General features: G+C 40.3%; 1 protein-coding gene across 1 annotated transcript in view; it reads right to left on the minus strand.

Annotated features, from left to right (window-relative positions):
- Positions 1-18,877, minus strand: part of prkar2aa (protein kinase, cAMP-dependent, regulatory, type II, alpha A) — a 307,283-nt gene that overhangs the window by 36,670 nt on the left and 251,736 nt on the right. The window contains exon 11 of the mRNA XM_048547783.1: positions 8,891-8,997. Within this exon, the coding sequence (XP_048403740.1) occupies positions 8,891-8,997 (107 nt within the window). The remainder of the gene's footprint in view (positions 1-8,890; positions 8,998-18,877) is intronic.

The raw sequence follows: 18,877 nt of genomic DNA on the forward strand, positions 1-18,877 counted from the left end.
AGTCCATTTTGACTGTTCCATGCAATTTTAACAAGGGGACAGCTAATTAGCGAAAAGTGCTCCTTTGCCTCCTATTTCATGCCCTGTAAAACACTCATGAGGAATCTTACGCAACAGAGTGCCAAGAATTGTAAATATCATCGAAACTCTTGAAAGGATTCATTATTGCTATTATTACTTCAAGCCATCAAAATAGAAACCAATAGGGCAAGAAACACTCGGGTATTCAAGACACAAACTTTCTTTTATGTAGTACATCTAAGCTGAAAGATTGAACATGCACATTGCAGAGCACAAAAGACAAAAGAAATCAATGAATGAAGGAAGGAAGATGCTTTAAGACCCGAGGGAGACATTCACAACATAAGTTAACAGGGCTAGAATTTGAGCCTCCAGGTCTGGAAACAGTGGTGGGTAGTTAAGCTGCATCTCCAATCTACATGACATTTCCCCAACTCCATCCCACGCTCATGGAAAGCAAGGTACCAGTATCCAATTAAACTAATTAATGGTCTAATTATAGCATTTTTTTTAAAAAGAATTCACAGATGGGGTTTGGGCATCACTGGCTGGATCAATGCATCATCCTTTGTTGCCATTGAGGTGGTACTGGTGAAATGCCTTCTTAAATTGCTACAGTCTATATGGTGTAGGTATAACCACAATGCCATTAGGAAGACAGTTAAAACATTTTGACCTGTGACACTGAATAAACGGTAACGTATTTTCAAGTTTGGACGTTAAGTAGCTCAGAGGGGAACTTGCATATGGTGGGAAATATTTGCCGGCTTTGGCCTTCTGGATGGTATTGGTCGTGAGTTTGGGAGAAACTTTTCCAGCAGCCTTCACAAGTTTCTGCAGTGCATCTTGCAGCAATTGAAGATAGTCAGGATAAGGACATGACCTTAAGGAGCTTCTACAAAGGTGTCCAGGAACTGAGACAACGGACCTCCAACCACCACAATCATTTTCCATTGTGCCAGCTATGACTTCAACCAGCAGAGACATTTCCCTCCCTTCCTATCGATTCTCATAGACTCTAGTTTTGCTGGGGTTCTTTGATGCCAAACGAAGTCCAATGTGGCCTTGATGTCAAGGGCAGTCATTCTCACCTCACCTCTGGAAATTAGGTCTTTTTTTGACATTTGGATCAGGGCTGTGATGAGGTCTAGTGCTGAATGGCTCTGGCAAAACTCACCTGAGCATAAGTGAGCAAGTTATTGCTAAGCAAGAGCTACTTGATAGCCCTACTAATCTATATTAGCCCTTCTGTATTTTAATGATGAGAGAGAGTAGACTGCTCTGCTTGGGCCTCCGTCCCCACTGGCCATCTCCTCTCTGCATGGGCCTCCTGTCTGCTGGACATCCTGGCTCAGGTGCACACCTCCAACCTGTTCTGCTTTGGCCCTCAACCTTTCCAGTGATATCTCCCACACTCTAAGCTAATATTTTGAATAAAAAAAATGACAACAAAAAGAAAAATGAGAAGAAAAGGACAAAAACTGATGGAATGGACATGCCTCGTACTGATGAGTCTGGGTGCTGCTGACTTCATCCCCACCAGCTTGTATGACCAACCAAACTGGGCTTCATTCTGGGATTTGACTTGTCCAGTACTACCAAATTCCCCTCCAAACCACTCATTATCCTGACTTGGAAATATATTGTTGTTCCTTCAGCGGTGCACTGTTAAAATCTTGGAATTCCCTCTCTAATGCCATTTTAGGTCTATCTACAGCAAATGGGTTGCAGTGATTCAAAAAATCAGTTCATCATCACCTGCAAAAGGACAGCTGAAGATGGGCAATGAGACCGTACAATATAGGTGTAGAATTAGATTACGCAGTCCATCGAGTCCGCTCTGCCATTCAATGGGATCACAGTTGATTTGAAAATCCACAACTCTACCATTCTGCCTATTTCCGCTAATCCTCGATTTCCTTATTGTTAAAAAGAGAATCTCTCTCAGACATGAATATACTTAATGACCCAGTCTCAACAGTCCTCTGGTGATGAATTTCATTGATTCACTACCCTCAGAAAAGAAACTCTGACATCATTTATTAAACCTTTGCTATTACGCATCACCAGATCCAAAATAGCTTGATCCCTGGTTGGATCCACATCATATTGTTTCAAGGAAGCTATCCTAAATGCAGTCTATGAATTTTTCCTCATAGCTATCTCTGTCATTTTGGCTATCCTAACCCACATGAAGATTAAAGTCACCTGTGATTTATGTACGATCTTTGTTACATGTCCTCATTATCTTCTGATACATAGTTAGTTAGGGGACCTATAGGCTTACTATGCTGGACATACTAATGTCTTCTTTCTCATTATTCTTCTTACCTCCACCCATCTGGATTCTCCATCTTTTGATTGAAGACATTTCCTGCTAGCCTACTTTATTCCAAACTGCACCAACAATGCTACCCACTACCCTTCCCTTACTGCTCATTCTCTCAAAAAGTTGCATAGCCCAGAATATTTAGTTCCTTGCAACCATGTGTCTATAATGCTTATAAAATCACTCCCATTAATTTATTAATTTTACTTTGTTCCGAATACTATGAACATTTAACAGTCATTAATTTTGCCTGTTAACCATGCTTCTTACCTTTGATCCTATTTACTGCTGTTTTTCTATGTTTGTATACTCAGTCTCTTGCTGGACACTGTTATCCAAATAGCCGTCCTATTATGCTGCCATATCCTTTACCCTTGGAAGTCTACATTTCCCCGTCCCAAACCCAGTGTCTCATCCAAATGTTAGTTTAAAGACCTTTCTACAAGCCCTAGTTATTCAATTCACCAGGGCACTGGTGCCAGCATGGCTCAAGTAAATCCCAGAACAGCTCCCTTCTATCCCATACTGGTGCCAATGCCCCACAAACTGAAACCCATTCCACTCATACCAATCTTGCAGCCACACATTTAACCTGTTGACTTTATGACAGTTTGCCCATGGTTCAAGTAGTAATCTCAAGAATAACACCTTAGGGTTGTTTTGTTTTTAATTCAGCTTCTAACTGTTCTGTAGAACCACTTTTCTAGTCCTAGCAACATTGACACCAATAACAACTGGATCCCTCTCCTCCCTATCCAAGATTTCCTCTAGACCTGACAGGATGTTCTTAATCCTGGCACTGGCAGGCAACACAACCTTCGGTACAGTTGCAGAGAACAGTAGCTATTCCCTTACCACTGCATTTCTATTTCATCCTCCCATTTCAATGTCTCCCTATACCAAGGTGCCATGTCAGTTTGCTGATACACCCTACAGGCCCAGTCTTGTCTGCATAGCTTAAAAGAACATTATAACTACTGGACAATTACAGGGGCCGAGACTTCTTAACTGTAACCCACTGGGTCCTCACCTGCACTCACACTCTCCCGTCCCCAGTCACAGGCCAATTTTGAATGATCCCTTGTCTGAGGGTTTGGGTGACTTTTCCCTTTCCTGACGCGGCACAAGGTCTACAGCTCAGAGTCCAGCTCCTCGACTTATGGAAATGCTAGCCCAGCCAGTGATGGTCACGTGCTGTGAATTAATATTTTAAAAACTAAGGAACACCTCCAATTCAGTCCAGAAGCAAGGCTCTTAGCTTTCAGTGATCTGTAACTGAAATGCTGTCACATTGACATAGCCTGCAAGACTGTTTCAGTGAAGCTCAAGACTTACTCATCAAAAGGTATCTCATTACACAGTCACGTTACAGCCTTCCAGACTCAACATCAAGTTTAACAATTTCAGAAAGTCATGTGTTTTAGACTATCTCCCTTTGTTTCAACATTCTATTCTGCTGTTCTTTTCACTTGCAGACAGCAGCACACTTGCTCTCAGCAAATCTTTGCCTCAGTGATATTTGTCTTGCCCCATCATTGCATCACAGATCTCACTGTTGCTCCTCCCCCACTCAGGACTGACTGGAAATCTATTATATCTCCAACTTTTCCCAATTCTGACGAAAGAACATCAACCCGAAACATTCATGTTGTTTGTCTATTCACTAATGGCACCTGACTTGCTAAGTATTTCCAGTATTTTGTGCTTTTATTTCAGATTTCAAGCATCTTCAATATTCTGCCTTTCACCTTAAAATTAGTTTGAAATCAGATTAGTTATGCATTCCATGAGATATGAAATTTAAAATAGAGGGTTTTTAGCTATAGTCTTTTAAAATCAGATTAGGGCCTGCCCCTTTTTACGATGTGGAAATCACTTGCATCTTAAATGCCTACATCAGTAATCTAGTTGTAACATCAAGCATCAACGACTAACTGGAGATCAATTACAATATAAAATTACTGGCTCTTTCTCACAAGGGCACTCCAAAGTATCAATTATTTATACCATTAAATACATCAAATTTCTTCACCACCTCTCCACTGGTCTCACTTGACACTTCCCCAGTCAGTAGGCGCTGAAGATGCACCTTGTTGCACCATTAGACCATCTGGCACCAAAATCACATTATCTAGACAATTTCAACACATAGTTAATAACATCCCTCAAACAGACTTTAAAATCTGATGGACATTTCATTGTGACTATATTTTACCTGTACTATTCCAATAAGCATTATTAAATTGACATTTATTTTCATCTGCAGACATGATCAAATTTTAATAAAAGTAATTTGGATATATGCCTTCAGAATACCACATTATGATGTAGAAACCACAAACAAAGCATACTGCACTGATAAAAGTATCATTTTAAATAAAACAACCAAAATGCTGAGTATTTTCAACACTTCGGTTCAAAAACAAGGATACTAGAAATGTTAAAACAATCTCAAGTGTTGATTTCATTGCAATAACAGTTTCAATGCATACGGTGAAATACAAGTTAATCTGTTATCTCAGTTAAGAGGATCAATCATTACTCTTTGGCTCTTACAAGCATAAATCTAGACAAGCTGAAAGTAGTTCCAAGCACAACCAGCATCTTCCAGTGATTTAAATTCTTCCTGGAACTGCTGCTATTCTAACCATAAAAGGAAAACTCACAATGAAAATGACAGTGCCAGACAAATGGCTCCATGACACCACTTATCTACATGGTGCCTGTTTCAATTTAGCAGCAAATGGACTTAACCATTAACTCCTTGAAGCATAATGTCAACTTCAGACAGGAAAAACCTCAGCGTCACAACAGAAATTTTTTTAAAAATTGAACAGCTTGAGTCAGATTTTGACCAAATAAAGCAATGTGATGTCTATCTCAAATCACATTTGATGCAGTTTTATTGTTCTCAAAAATGCACATTTCCATTTCAAATGTGTAATTAGCTTCCTTTCAAAGTACGAAACAGCTCAAGAATTTCATGTTGTAGGAATGGTAAGAGCTTCAAACAAAAACATGGAGGGAACTTCTTTGACTTATTTATGAATCTGAAACTGAATATGAATATAATACTGTTATTTTTAAAATAGAAAGTTGGTTCCATTAAACAGACTTTTCTTATAATTTTACTGGTTCAATATACTTGCACCATGAATGCTTGAGAAAACAAGTGACTGTGGAAACTTTTATGCTTGTGTGTGATGCGGTTTGCTTTATGATTTATCTAGTAATAACTAGGAAAAATCTGTAAAAATTTGCATTACATTTCCCAATGAAAACCTTAAACAAGAGTTATTTGATTGTTAACAAAGTAACCTACTTCCAGAGGATGCACAATAGAAATACTACAAGCTGCAAAGCAAAAGGCCCCAAAATTCATGATTGAATGCCTGATGTACTAATATACCGCAAAACCTAAAACTCATGAGAACCTGGAGCGTGGCATCAGTCCAACATTTTGATTGTTTTGATGAAATCAGGATATCTAAATTTTACAGATGTAATTTAAAACACCTGCATACTTTGCAAGGTTTGTAGTGGAGTGTGCGCTTCTCACCAGTCTTTAAACAGATCTACACATTAAACAGAAAATAGGAACAAGAGTAAGCCATTCAGCCTATCAATCCCATTTCACTATTTAACATGATCATGGCTGATTCTCTGTCTAAATGCCATACTCCTACTCTCTCCTCAAACACCCTTGAAGTATCTAGAAATCGATCTTTTCCTTTTTAAATATTTTCAATGTCTTGGCCTTCCGTGGGAGAGAATTCCATGGGCTCATTATCCTCAGTAAAGACAGTTCTGAAATGCAGTCCAAAATGGCCTACCCTGTACCTGAGACCATGACACCACATTCTGGACTCTCTGATCAGAGGAAACATCAATCCTCAATCCAGTCTGCCCCCTGTAAGAATTTTATACATTTCAGTGAGATCCCCTCCCATTCTTCTAAATTCCAGTAAATATAAGTAAATATAAGATCCAGCACCTCCTCGTACCATAAATCTGCCACTCCAGGAGTCACCCCTGGTGAACCTTCACTGCTCTCCTAAGGCAAGAAGACTAAAAATGCACATAACACTCTCTTGGTGTGATATCACCAAGGCCCTGAACTACTGCTATGAGTTGTCCTTGCTCCTGTATTCTAACCCTCTAGCAATGAAGGCCAATAAAGATTGGCCTTGCCAACTTCGTACATGCTATTTTCAAGTGACATGTTGCCTAATCTACTCTGACAGTGGGAGAATACATTATCAAGTTGGTCCTCTTCAAGCGGACAAAGTGTGAAGCTGGATGAACACAGCAGGCCAAGCAGCATCTCAGGAGCACAAAAGCTGACGTTTCGGGCCTGGACCCTTCATCAGAGAAGCTGAGATGCTGCTTGGCCTGCTGTGTTCATCCAGCTTCACACTCTGTCACCTTGGATTCTCCAGCATCTGCATTTCCCATGATCTCTGATCCCTCTTCAAGTGGACACCAGTTCTGCAGGACCAAAAGTGAAATTTAAGAGCAAGTTCACTTTTAATAAATTTAGTGATACAAGCTTTACAGTGGCTTCAAAACCTCTCTAAATGCACAAGGATATCATAGAACAAGATAGCACAGAAGGATACTATTTGGACTACTGCACTTGACCTGACTCTAAAAGAGCTGTCCAATTCATCTTATTCTTTTTGCACCAATCTGTTGTCTGGGAATTATTTTCCTTCAAGTATTTATCTAATCCACCTTTAAAAGTTATTGAATCTGCTTCAAGGAGCATAAAAAGAAATACGTGGAATAAAAACAAAACTGAGTGATGAAAGCAAAAATAAAAAGTGCACAGGGAAACAATGTTACGCTTCAGTGAGGAAAAATTGTGAGAAGTCAAGTCCATCTATTTACTGAGACATTGTAAATAAAATATTTTATAAAAGAATGCAACATATCCCAATTTACCTGTCTTTTCCGTCCAGGTGACAGAAAATATGGATCAGGTTTCTGTACAACCAAATGTATTCTCTAGATCAAAAAACTGACTTCAAATCAGGAAAGCTTGACAGGATAATTACCAAGATATCAAGGTACAAGATTGCAATATCGGAGTAAAAAATAACTTTGCAGAAAAAAACCTTCACAGAATTAGAGGTAGGGTAATGAATGTAAAATGGAGTTAAAAGGAAAGCCAATTTATAAGGTGGAAAGAGCAACTTTAACTACTTCAACTAAGGTGGAAGGAAAAAAGGGAAGAAAGAAAACCAAATCAGCTCATTTGCTGGATCCTGTGGTATTAGGAGTGTGCCAAGAGGGAGTGAAATCAAACTGAAGGAGGGCATGGTAGGCTGCCTGAAAACCTAGAAACATCACTAGTAATAACAAAACAAAGAATTCACCAGAAAGCAGTTTGTCTTGACCCAGAATTTGCTTCTTAAGTTTGTGAAGGGACCAACTATGAAAAGGTTCAATTTCAAATGCTTTTACAAGGTAGTTTTATATTTCTAGAAGCCCCTGTATTTGATCAAAGCAATATATGACTATTCATGAATTATAAAGATAGATTTCTTACTTTTAATATAAGCAATGATTATAGATCAGGTTGTCATGTAACATTACCTCACAGTTTGACATAGTGGAATTTCTAATGAAACATGAGCAGAACTCGGACAATTGGTCCTTCAGTTCGGCCCTTCATTCAGTAAAATCAAGTCTGATCTGGTTTCTCAACTCTGCTTTCAGTATCATCATTCAGTCTCCGTGGTGTTCAAAATTCATCAAACTTTGTCTCAAATTTTCGCAACAAGTGATCATTCAGAGCTCTCCTGGGTAGAAAATTGTAAAGAATCCCAATAGTTTTCGGAGAAAGTAATTCTCATCTTCTCTGTCCTAAAGTATCTGAGACTGTGATTGCCTAGTTTTGGATTCCCAGCCAGAGAAAACATTGTTCCAGTATCCACCCTGTTAAGTTCTTAAGAATTTTATGTGTTAATTAGATCGGGAAGTACAGACCATGACTCTTCAATCTCTCCTCACATGACACATCCTCTCAGTTCAGAAATTAGGCGAGAAAACGTATAATCAAAAACAGCAGTACATTTTTTAAAAAAATTAATAAACATCCACTCATGTTACTGTGATTTTACACTGCAATGTTAATCTTGCATTGAATGCTTCCTTCAACACCACCAAATGCTCAAGGACAGGTACAATATTTATTCTTCGGGTCCAAAGGAAATGATGCACGTGGAACAGCTTTGTGAAAGACCTTTTAATGCTTTACAAAACAATAAGGTTTAGTAATAACTGGTTAAAAAGGAAAAGATCAATGGCTGGACCTGAAAAATTAAACACCAACTAAATTGAGCTTATCTGGAAAACAAATTAATTATTAAAATGCAACAAGGATTTCATTATTTAATGTGTACAGCAGTTTTGGCTACAACATCCTGGTGAAAGCCCCACACATCACTGCAAAAGGAGTTCATTGACAGAAGAACTTTTTTTAAAATCAGGTTTAAATGGAAACCTTGTAATATTACCCAAGTTTAAATCTCTTACCGTTCAATTACATAGAAATTGTCTCCATCATCATCTTGGTCAATGACGTGCTCAGAAGTTTCAACTTTCCTCTCAAACATTGCATCAAGGATTTCGTATATTTGTTCCTGTTAATTATAATGGGATGTCATCAATTAATTATTTTTTAATCTCTATTTCTTAAAAAAACTCCCATTAAGTGAAAACAAATCCTCTCGAATTCAGTTTTGGTACTATGCAAAAACAGCTTTCAACAGGATGAAAATAGTAACAAATTTCCTCTTGATACTCAACACTTCCAGTGACAAGAATCATCTAATATTTTGCCACAATTTTGTTCCATTTTTGTTCAACTATAAAACACCATTTAAACTTAAAGCATTCAACATGTTCAATCAAAATTAAACTTGTGTCATTACAATGAATTACTCTCGTCCCCAACTTTGAAAATAACAATCAGCATAAATCTTCATACACACTGGATCCATTTGGTAGCAAAAACAGGAAGGCAGATTATTATCTGAATGGCTATAAAATGAGAGAAAGGAATGTACGAGACCCAGCAGGTCTGATACACCAGTCACAGAAGGTCAGCATGGAGGTGGAGCAGGTGGTGAAGGCAACAAATGGTATGTTGGCTTTCATAGCGAGCGGATTAAAATGCAGAAACAAGGACATCTTGCTGAGGTTGTACAGGACCTTGGTGAGACCACATCTGGAATATTGTGCACATCTTCTGGACTTCTTATTCAAGTTTTTGCTACAGAGCGAGTGCAGTGAAGGTTGATTCCTGCTAAGGCAGGGATGACATATGGAGAGGATGAATTGGTTAAGATTATATTCGCTCAAGTTCAGAAGACTGGTGTGCGGGGGGGGGGATTGCAACCTCATAGAAACCTGTAAAGTTCTAACAGGACAGGACAAGATCGGGTAGATGCAGGAAGGAAGCCTTCAGTCACATTTAAAGATACGGGATAAAGTATTTAATACTGAGATGATGAGAAGTTTCTTCATCCAGACGGTAGTGAGCAGATGGAATTTATTCCCACAGAAAGCAGTTGAGGTCAAAACAGTATGATTTCTACGAGTCGGATACAGCACTTGGGGCTAAAAGGATCCAAGGATAATGTGGGGGAAAAGCATCACAGACAACTGAGTTGGATGATCAGCCATGATCAGAATGAATGGCAGAGAAGGCTTGAAGGGCCAAATGGCTACTCCTGCTCCAATCTTCTATGTTGCTATGTTTCCATGTAAAATGTCTCAGGCCCTTCAACCGCCCTGAATTACTTGCTTCCTGGCACACTGTTTTATGATGGATTTGAAAGAATAATTGTAAAGCAGCCACAAGACTGCTAAAAGCTACAGTGCAACATTAATAAAAACCATTCCTGAATTGCCAGTCAGAAGAATCCCTAAACAAGTTGAAGAGCCAGATTTTTTTTTTGGGAAAGAAAATTACACTGTCCACAATGAAATTTCAAGCAAGATGAGAACACCGCAACTTTAACTAGTTTTCAATAACATGCTGGCACTTACAAAATATTGTTAGAACCATTTCAGGATCTTCATTCGTGTTGTACAACATCATGGGGGCCTATGTGGGATGTGGAACCAGCAGCAGGAAGGTTAAGCAAAACAGTGAAAGCAAAGAGACCCCAGAAGCTGACAGACCCGCAGTGAACGGTAGCAGAGATAGCGATAGCAGAGGTTAAAAGGTGCAGCCAAAGTAAAAAGATCAGCAGACTGAGCAACAACAGAGCTTCTTTTACACAGAAGATTTTGAAGGAAAGAACAGTAGGTAGATAAATGGTGGTATTTCTCTCCTGTCTCACAGTTAGATACCAAATTAAGTAAAAACCATTCAGTACAAGTTAAAAACGTTCCATAGATAATTAATATTTTAGAACTTCAAAATGGAGTTCCATGACTAAACAGAGTTAACGAGTTTGGTTGTTGGTCAGATATAAACAAGAAAACGATTTTTCTATTCAATGCTTAAGTAGGAATAATGGTCAAATAACAGCAAAGAACCATATATATTAAGTCAAAAAATGACTGCAGAGCTCAAACCCAGACATTCTGCACCATGTGGGAAATTGGACACTCCTAGAGATCTGAATGACCATGTTCTGACTACAGCTACCCAAGCTCCAGGACAGTGCATTCCCCCAGCAGGTAGGTGGATTGTTATAGGGTGCTGACACCCCCTAGCTTAAGGAAGCACAGACAGAGCAAGAATGGATGGCGGTCAGACAGGTAATGTGGAAATCCTGAGTGCAACTCATTCACAGTTTTTCAGACTTGGAAAAGTGGTAAGAGTGGCTCCTGCTCTGAGAGGGCCAACTAAGGCCACGCTGAGGTGGGTTGTCTAGTTGCTCAGGGTGGGAACACGGATGTGACTCCAGAATGGCACGTCTCTTCTGGCGCCAGGGTCAAGGATGTCTCAGTACAGCTGCAGGACATTCTGAAGGGGAAAGGGTGAAGAGCTAGAAGTTACGTACAGGCCAATGACATACAAAGAAACAGAAATGAGTTTTGGCAATCAGACTCCAGTAAGTTCGGTAGGAAACAGAAAAGTTAGGCTCCAAAAGGTCTCAATCTCAAGATTAGTCCCGTTGCCACATAGTAGTAAGTATAAAATAGAGAGATACAGCAGTTGAACATGTGGCTGGAGAAATGTAGCAGGAGAGATGTCTTTAGATTCTCAAGGTAGTGGGAACACTTGTCAGGGAGAAAGGACCTGTAGAAGTCAGATTACATGCGAACAGGAACAGGAACATCCCTGAAGAGAGGCTTGTTATCGCTGTTGAGGGCCGATCAGTAAGGAGATGAGAATATGATGGGCATTGATAGGGTGGATTGGAAGGTACTTTTTCGGTAGAGATAGTCAATAACCAGGGGGCAGAGATTCAAGGAAAGAAGTAGAAAGCCAAGAGGAGAGTTACAGGGAAATTTTCACCCAAATAGTAGTGGGAGTCTAGAACAGTCTACCTAAAAGGGCCAGTGAATCGAAACTCCTGTAACATTTTACAGAGTTTAGATATTCACTTGGATTACCTAGGTGCCTAGACTCCAAGGTTATGGACCAAGAGCTGGAAAATGAATTAGTGCAGGAGAATCTTTGTTAACTGTTGCAGACCAGATAGGCCAAATGGTGTGTTGTAAATTTCTATGTCTACTACAGCCTTGCTCAGAAATCAAGACTTCAGTTGGAGACTCTTTTATCCCCACACAGAATGATTGAAGGGAGCTAGTCAGCATATTCATACATTATTTGCACTAGCAATTGGCAGAATTTCCCAGCATTTCAGCAGTAGTGACTATGTGCTGAAGGAGTTCAGAGTATGTATTTCTCAGGGGGAAAAAATAAAACTGGGAATTTAATTCCCAAAGCTTTAGTTCAGGAAAGCTTTATGTTTACGTTAACAACTGATTTTTTTCTAGTGTGAATTGAACATAAAAGATGATGAAGTCAACAATAACAAATAAGAAACATGTCCCTGGTGTACGTAGCTAAGTCAAAAAAATCTTTTATTGGCTTACCCACTAACTACACTAGAAGGGATATAAAACTAACTGATCAAAAGAGCACCTTGCTTATATATGATCTTTTTTGCATCATTGATGAGAAATTTGTAACTGGCCTTAAAAATGAAAACAAATGTTAAATTTTCTCAATTGAGATTCATGTTACATTAAAAAAACTGACAAACCATTTACATTCTCTGCATTTCAGCGCATAAAATTGAGGATGACAGTTTCTGCAGACAAATATTTTGAGCCTGTGGTGGATGTCAAGTCACATCGGCACTCAAGATCTAGTTTGCAGAACTTCCATGGTGTTCAAACATAATTACTTAATCATCATGAATGTTAATAGGCCACAGAACCAACTGGAGATTTGGCACGATTTGCGCTTTTCAGCAGAAGCCAACGGGGAGAAAAATAAATGCACACGGGAGCACCAGTTTAACTCAGACGAACAGAAATCCAGTTGACAAGCAGATGCTTCTTTCAGTAATGGACTAAACATTCCATTTTATTATGCTGGGACAGTTCAGTGCCTTCATATATGAAAGTGCCATTTAGTGGTGGAATAAAGGCAGATGTTGAGATTTTCTCAACATTCTATCAAACAAATTAAAAACTGATGCTAACTTACAATCTTTTTCTGCATATTAATTTAGTATAGAGGTAACGACTTGCAATGTTTTTGCAATGCACAGGCTGCTGTCTGCCAGGGAATGAATGAATCAAAGGGAAATGTCCAAAAATCACAATTAATCAGCAAAGTACAGTAATGTTTAGCAGGAGCAAGATCACTTGTGCAATTAAATTCAAAGTGTATCAGTAATCAATGATCTCACCTCTGAAGAGATATACGGCAGAACTCATGAAAATTACTTCATACCTGACTACAGGTTACGTAGGTTACATTTGTAAAATATTCCTGTTACACAAGATTGTAGAGTTCAGACCCACTTTAGTACTTAGTACATATTTTAAGGTGCCTCCTGAATGCAGTGGCACAGGAACACTGTGACTGGAGAGAGACAAGAATGTAGATTTAGTGTTTTTTTTGGCAGTACAGACTCAGTCAGCCAAAGGACTGCATTGTACTATGACTCTGTGATTGTTGTAACTACGCAGCAATCAGGTACCCTGCTGTCTGCCACAGGGAGGATCATTACAAGGGTACTCCTTGCAGAGATCCAATGTGGTTTTCACCTTCCAAGATGTACTACACAGAGTCTTCACTATATGACAGAATCAGAAAAAGTATAAGGAACAGCATCAATGGCTGTAGCCATTTACTAACTCATGAAAGCTATCCTCTGTCAACCATGAGTACTTGTGGTGTATCATCCTCAAATCTGTCCAACTTCAGACAATTTCTCACCCTTTGCCCCCTCTTATATTCCATACAAGCTGTGATCCTTACCAATGGAACCACTACAAACCCTGTCTCAGTGAAAATTGGAGTCAACTAAGGCTGTGTCCTTGACCAATTTTCTCAAAATGATCCTTTCCTTGGGAAATGCAGAATGTACTATTCATGGAACTTTGTACCTTTATACATATTTTCGATATTTTCTAAGAGTAACAGTTCTAAAACTGACCTATAGGAGACAGCATTACACCCGTTTCACAATTCTAAGAAGCAGTCGATGACCTTCATACTAGTACTGATGAACTCTCTGTTAGTACATGTCAACAATATCAACAAGGCACCTTGTAAAATATCTTGAAATCATACACATCATATACATTACCCACTATATATCCCTTTCATAAATCTAATCCATGTCTTTTTGAAAGATATTCATCAAATGTCAGAATTGTTTTGCTTTTTACAAATTGCACTGGCTATCTTAACTGACATCATATCATTATAGAAAGTCAAGGTGCAATGTCTATAGTTATCTGGTATAGCCCTTTAACTCTTGAATTGAAGAATGCCAATGGCAACTTCCAAAATCCTCTATCACAATTTCTACACGCATTGACATTTATGTCGGGCAGAATTTCTGTCAATTCCCTCAGTATCTCTCAGCACGTGCCGTCATAGAACACCTATAGAGTGTGGAAACAGGCCATTCAGCCCATTGAGTCCACGCCAACCTTCTGAAGAGCATCCCACCCAGACCCACCACTCTATCCTATCCCTGTAACGCTGCATTTCCCATGGCTAATCCAGCTAGCCTGCACTATGGGCAATTTAGCATGGCCAATCCAACTAACCTGTACATCTTTGGACTATGGGAGGAAATCAGATCACCAGGAGGAAACCCAAACAGACATGGAGAGAATGTGAAAATTGACTCATGATTCAGTACATTGCCAATTTGAGTTCTATTAACTTGCTTAACTTGTACAACTTCCTTTTCCAGTTAACCTATCTAATAGCTCCAACCCATCCTCATGCAGGACAATCTAGGAATAGGGGTCATCGGGGGTGTGGGGTGTGAAGATATTTAAAAATAGAGGAAAGATATCATTCAGGGACATTTAAAGTTACTCATTATGGCCATGTCATCTTTTTCATACTTATTAAACATGGCGAGATTTCACAACTCACTCCCCTTTCTCATGTTTTAGAATCCAAAATAAATTTCATGAACAATTGCAGCTTTCTTCTTGCTTCACTGTAACCAGATGCCAGATTTGCACCACCCCATCACATGCCCACTTGTTTGCATTTTAATGGTAGCTATGATGCTGCTATACATACTTCTCGTACCACGTGCTAGTGAAGCGAGGAATAGGGAGAGAGAGGCTACAGGGATGGTGCAGGAGGGAGGGTTTTGGATTCTTGGGGCTCATTCTGGGGTAGGTGGGACTTCTACAAGCAGGATGGTCTTCACCTGTACCAGAAGGGTACCAATATCCTGGGGGGCGCGGAATTCACTGAGGCTATTCGGGGGGGGGGGGGGGGGGGGGGGTTTAAACTAATTCAGCAGGGGGATGGGAACCAAAATTGTAGTTCGAGTACAGAAAAGGTTGAGAGTAGGGAGGGCCGAAATAAAGTTTCAAGGATGCAAGATGGCACCGGCAAGCAAGAAGTTGGTTTGAAGTGTGTCTACTTCAATGCCAGGAGCATCCGAAACAAGGCGAGTGAACTAGCAGCATTGGTCGGTACCTGGGACTTCAATGTTGGGGCCATTTCGGAGACATGGATGGAGCAGGGACAGGAATGATTGTTGCAGGTTCCGGGATTTAGATGTTTCAGTAAGAACAGAGAAGATGGTAAAAGAGGGGGAGGTGTGGCATTGTTGGCCAAGGACAGTATTACAGTTGCAGAAAGGATGTTTGGGGACTCGTCAACTGAAGTAGTATGGGCTGAGGTTAGAAACAGGAAAGGAGAGGTCACCCTTTTGGGAGTTTTCTATAGGCCTCCGAATAGTAGAGGAAAAGACAGCAAAGATGATTCTCGATAGGAGTGAGAGAGACAGGGTAGTTGTCATGGGGGACTTCAACTTTCCAAATATTGACTGGGAGCACTATAGTTCGGGTACTATAGGTAGGTCAGTTTTTGTCCAGTGTGTGCAGGAGGGCTTCCTGACACAGTATATAGACAGGTCAACAAAGGGTGAAGCCACATTAGATTTGATACTGGGTAATGAGTCCGGCCAGTTGTTAGATTTGGAAGTAGGTGAGCACTTTGGTGATAGCGATCACAATTCTGTTATGTTTACTTCAGTGGTGGAAAGGGATAGGTGTATACCACTGGGCAAGAGTTATAGCTGGGGGAAAGGCAAATACGATGAGATTAGGCAAGATTTAGGGAGCATAGGATGGGGAAGGAAACTGCAGGGGATGGGCACATTAGAAACGTGGAGCTTATTCAAGGAAAAGCTCCTGTGTGTCCTAGATAAGTATGTACCTGTCAGGCAGGGAGGAAGCTGTAGAGCACAGGAGCCGTAGTTTCCGAAGGAAGTGGAATCTCTGGTCAAGAGGAAGAAGAGGGCTTATGTTAGGATGAGATGTGAAGGCTCAATTAGGGCGCTTGAGGGTTACAAAGTAGCCAGGAAAGACCTAAAGAGAGAGCTCAGGAGAGCCAGGAGGAGACATGAGAAGTTGTTGGCGGATAGGATCAGGGTAAACGCTAAGGCTTTCTATAGGTATATAAGGAATAAAAGAATGACAAGCGTAAGATTAGGGTCAATCAAGGATAGCAGTGGGAAGTTGTGTGTGGAGTCAGAGGGGATAGGGGAAGCACTGAATGAATATTTTTCAACAGTATTCACTCTAGAAAACAAAAATGTTGTCGAGGAAAATACTGAGATACAGGCTACTAGACTAGGTGGGATTGAGGTTCACAAGGAAGTGGTATTAGAAATCCGACAGACTGTGAAAATAGATAAGTCCCCTGGGCTGGCTGGGATTTATCCTAGGATCCTCTGGGAAGCCAAGGAGGAGATTGCTGAGCCTTTGGCATTGATCTTTAACTCATCATTGTCTATAGGAATAGTGCCAGAAGACTGGAGGATAGCAAATGTGGTTCCCCTGTTCAAGAAGGGGAGTAGAGACAACCCTGGTAATTACAGACCAGTGAGCCTTACTTCAGTTGTTGGTGAAGTGTTGGAAAAGGTTATAAGAGATAGGATTTATAATCATCTAGAAAAGAATAATTTGATTAGGGATAGTCAGCACGGTTTTGTGAAGGGTAGGTTGTGCCTCACAAACCTTGAGTTCTTTGAGAAGGTGACCAAACAGGTAGATGTGAGTAAAACGGTTGATGTGGTGTAAATGGATTTCAGCAAGGCGTTCGATAAGGTTCCCCACAGTAGGCTATTGTACAAAATGCGGAGGAATGGAATTGTGGGAGATATAGCAGTTTGGATCATAAATTAGCTTGCTGAAAGAAGACAGAGGGTGGTGGTTGATGGGAAATGTTCATCCTGGAGACCAGTTACTAGTGGTGTACCGCAAGGGTCGGTGTTGAGTCCACTGCTGTTCGTCATTTTTATAAACAACCTGGATGAGGGCATAGAAGGATGTGTTACTAAATTTGCATACGACGCTAAGGTCAGTGGAGTTGTGGAGAGTGACGAAGGATGTTGTAGGTTACAGAGAGACATAGATAAGCTGCAGAGCTGGGCTGAGAGGTGACAAATGGAGTTTAATGCGGACAAGTGTGAGGTGATGCACTTCGGTAGGAGTAACCGGAATGCAAAGTACTGGGCTAATGGTAAGATTCTTGGTAGTGTAGATGAGCAGAGAGATCTCGGTGTCCATGTACATAGATCCTTGAAAGTTGCCACCCAGGTTGACAGGGTAGTGAAGAAGGCATACAGTGTTTTAGCTTTTATTAATAGAGGCATCGAGTTCCGGAACTATGAGGTTATGCTGCAGCTGTACAAAACTCTGGTGCGGCCACACTTGGAGAATTGTGTACAGTTCTGGTCACCGCATTATAAGAAGGATGTGGAAGCTTTGGAAAGGGTGCAGAGGAGATTTACTAGGATGTTGCCTGGCATGGAGGGAAGGTCTTACGAGGAAAGGCTGAGGGACTTGAGGCTGTTTTCATTAGAGAGAAGAAGGTTGAGAGGTGGCTTAATTGAGACACATAAAATAATCAGAGGTTTAGATAGGGTGGATAGGGAGAGCCTTTTTCCTAGGATGGTGACGGCGAGCACGAGGGGGCATAGCTTTAAATTGAGGGGTGAAAGATATAGGACAGATGTCAGAGGTAGTTTCTTTACTCAGAGTAGTAAGGGTATGGAACGCTTTGCCTGCAACGGTCGTAGATTCGCCAACTTTAGGTCCACTTAAGTCGTCAAAGGACAAGCATATGGACGTACATGGAATAGTGTAGGTTAGATGGGCTTCAGATTGGTATGGCAGGTCGGCACAACATTAAGGGCCGAAGGGTCTGTACTGTGCTGTAATGTTCTATGTTCTACGTTCTTTTTCTATTCTTCGCTTCCAGCATATTTAGTACTCAATTTCCCATTTGTCTCATACATCTACAATTTTTTCTCTGCCTTACCACTTGTCTTTCCCTCCATTTGTAGTTACCCTCACAAAGTATGCAAGCTATGTTGTACAGGTGAGTAACACTTAAGTTTTCTGCTGTGTGTTATTTTGTAAAAAGTCAGTAATACCTCTCAGCTTGATATAAAACTGCAAAAATTTCGAGCCATCCATTCAACATTCAGAAAATGAGGTTCTTTGCAAGTGAACATTGAACTTGTGGAGACTTTTGACTTTTGTATCGAAAAGCTCAAAAACTTTCAAAGGGTAACTGACTTCAAAATTAAGAACAAACTGCTTCAGATAAGAACGCAAACTACAAATGCTAGTTTAAAGGGTAAATCAAAAGTTCTAACTGTAATACAAGTACTATTTATTCAAAGCCAGAGACTAATGAACAATAGAGCAGGCCCAGCAGCATCTCAGGAGCACAAAAGCTGACATTTCGGGCCTAGACCCCTCTCCCATTGCAACCCTCTCTGATCAAGGGTCTGGGCCCGAAACTTCAGCTTTTGTGCTCCCGAGATG

The sequence above is a fragment of the Stegostoma tigrinum genome, chromosome 11 (assembly GCF_030684315.1).
Source record: "Stegostoma tigrinum isolate sSteTig4 chromosome 11, sSteTig4.hap1, whole genome shotgun sequence".
In the NCBI taxonomy this organism is placed as follows: Eukaryota; Metazoa; Chordata; class Chondrichthyes; order Orectolobiformes; family Stegostomatidae; genus Stegostoma; species Stegostoma tigrinum.